Source organism: Cucurbita maxima, unplaced genomic scaffold, assembly GCF_002738345.1.
Source record: "Cucurbita maxima cultivar Rimu unplaced genomic scaffold, Cmax_1.0 Cma_Scf00015, whole genome shotgun sequence".
Taxonomy (NCBI): Eukaryota; Viridiplantae; Streptophyta; class Magnoliopsida; order Cucurbitales; family Cucurbitaceae; genus Cucurbita; species Cucurbita maxima.
Genome location: NW_019272031.1, coordinates 2,060,940 through 2,063,691, shown reverse-complemented (window position 1 = coordinate 2,063,691; position 2,752 = coordinate 2,060,940). Strand labels below are relative to the sequence as shown.

General features: G+C 42.9%; 1 protein-coding gene across 1 annotated transcript; it reads left to right on the top strand.

Moving 5' to 3' along the window:
* Window positions 1-266: 266 nt before the first annotated feature.
* LOC111489934 (cationic amino acid transporter 1-like) lies at window positions 267-2,511 on the top strand. The gene is made up of 2 exons (XM_023138338.1): window positions 267-687; window positions 1,122-2,511. The coding sequence occupies exons 1-2, from the start codon at window positions 267-269 to the stop codon at window positions 2,453-2,455; spliced, it is 1,755 nt and encodes a 584-aa protein (XP_022994106.1). The 3' UTR covers window positions 2,456-2,511.
* The last annotated feature ends 241 nt before the right edge of the window (window positions 2,512-2,752 follow it).

Below are 2,752 nucleotides of genomic sequence, written 5' to 3'. Positions count from 1 at the left end.
ATGAATCTCGAGATCTATTCTCTTCATTTCAAATCATTTATTTTAAGAATCAATAGAAATGTAGAAACTGAAGTATATTGGAACTAAAATTGATTCATGTACTTTTGTTCATAATTTTGATCGTTTTTCAAAACTAACTCACAGAAACTAAATGAGATTTATATTTATTATAGGTTAATTCGTTTTCTCGGAAATCAAGCACAGAGTCAGAGCTCAATTTTGAACATTTCATTTTTTTTAGTGGACTGTTCCAGTGCGGAATCAGAATGGGTCAATCGAACGGTGACGTCGGTGGTGGAGAAGAGATCAGAAGAAGATCCTGTAGTTGTTCAAAGGAAGATTTTCTGCCAGAGGAGTCGTTTAAGAGTTGGGGAAATTACACTAAAGCGCTGAAGGCGACGCCGGCCCGGCTCTTGGATCGGCTCACGGCCAGGTCCGGAGAGCACACCGAGCTCGTCGAGATGAAGGCTCAAAGCCAGCACGAGATGAAGAAGAGCCTCACGTGGTGGGACCTTATGTGGTTCGGTATTGGCGCCGTCATCGGCGCTGGAATATTCGTCCTCACTGGTCTCGAGACTAAGAAACACGTCGGCCCAGCCGTGGTCTTGTCTTATGTAGTCTCCGGTGTATCCGCCATGCTTTCCGTCTTCTGTTACACTGAGTTCGCTGTCGAGATCCCAGCAGCGGGTACGTGCCTTTTTCCAAGTCTCATCTCCTCCATAGTTTCATATCTTCTATCGAAGACGATATTAATTAGTTTAATTTTTATTCAATATTATATATTTTATTATTGATTGTTTTATATTAGTTTCTATTTGGTTTCGGTTTTAAAACATATATCATTGAATTTTCCCTATGATATATTAATGTTCTATTAATTATTTATTCTTTTAAATTAATTAATCAATGTTTACTAATTCTTTTCTCCATCTCTCCGTCGTATCTATTTATATATATATATCTTTTAATTTTATTATATTCATAAAATTATTATTTATTGAACAAACCGTCTATCAACTTCTTATACTTCTACGATAATCCAAATTTAAAAATATTCTAGATTCTTTATTGGTTTTTTCTAATTTACTAATTGCACTAGCCAATTGGAATTATTTGTTCAGGTGGATCATTCGCGTACCTCAGGGTAGAACTAGGAGACTTCGTGGCATTCATCGCGGCAGGCAACATCCTCCTCGAATATGTAATTGGCGGCGCTGCTGTGGCCCGTTCATGGACTTCATACTTTGCCACTTTGTGCAATCACCATCCAAACGATTTTCGCATCCACGTCTCGTCTTTCCCCGACGACTACAACCAGCTCGACCCCATTGCCATCGTTGTGATCATCGCCATTTGTACCTTGGCTGTAGCCAGCACCAAGGGCTCCTCCCGCTTCAACTACATTGCTTCCATTTTCCACGTTGCCATCATCCTCTTCATTGTCATTGCCGGCCTCACCAAGGCCAACCCGAAAAACTTCACTCCCTTTGCCCCCTATGGCCCTCGTGGCATCTTCGTAGCCTCGGCTGTTTTGTTCTTTGCATACGTTGGATTCGACGCCGTTTCGACCATGGCTGAGGAAACTAAGAACCCTGCTAAAGATATACCTATTGGTCTTGTTGGGTCCATGGTGATCACCACGTTAGCCTATTGCATTCTTGCGGTTACGTTGTGCTTGATGCAGCCGTACCAACAAATTGATGAGGACGCGCCGTTTTCAGTGGCTTTTGAGGCTGTTGGATGGGGTTGGGCTAAGTACATTGTGGCTGCTGGTGCTATTAAAGGCATGACCACCGTGTTGTTGGTTAGTGCTGTTGGACAGGCACGCTATCTCACGCACATTGCCAGAACCCACATGATCTCACCATGGTTCGCCAAAGTGCATGAAAGGACTGGCACTCCAGTGAATGCAACAGCCACAATGCTCGCTGCAACAGCAATAATCGCCTTCTTTACAAGCTTGGGAATCCTCTCAAACCTCCTCTCTATCTCCACCCTCTTCATCTTCATGCTAGTAGCCGTCGGTCTGATCGTCCGACGCTACTACGTCAGCGGTGAAACAACACCATCCGACCGAAACAAGCTCGTAATCTGCATTGTTCTAATCCTGGGATCTTCAATAGCAACCGCCGTATACTGGGGCTCGAGCGACGGCTGGATCGGCTTGGTAGTGTCCAATTCCATATGGTTTCTCTCAACTCTAGCCCTATGGCTCGGCGTCCCACAGGCCAAAAAGCCTCGCGTGTGGGGTGTGCCGCTCGTCCCGTGGGTGCCTTCATTGTCAATCGCCATCAACCTTTTCCTTCTTGGGTCGATCGACAAAGCTTCATTTGAAAGGTTTGGAATCTGGACTGGGATTTTGTTGGTTTACTATTTCTTGATTGGATTACATGCTTCTTATGATTCGATCATGGAGTCCAAGACGGTAGCAGGAGAAGTTAATAGCAGTGTGTAAATGGAGAAGAAGAAGCTCAGATTTGAGAAATGGATCTCATGTTGTTTGAATTTATAATGATTAGCTTAGTGCTTTCATTCGCGGACTTGTTGTTTATGTTTGTTATTGTGTTCCCAAGGATGGTGGTTTGTTTGTATGCACTTTATTGTACTCGTAAAAATTATAGATAGCTGCTCGTGAAAACACTAATATATAGTTGAGAATATTAGTTGAACATGGGACTTTAGTAGCGACTCTGAGTAAAAAGAAATTTAGGGTCATTGCAGCTGTCCTATACAACGTCCCTAATTTTCTTAG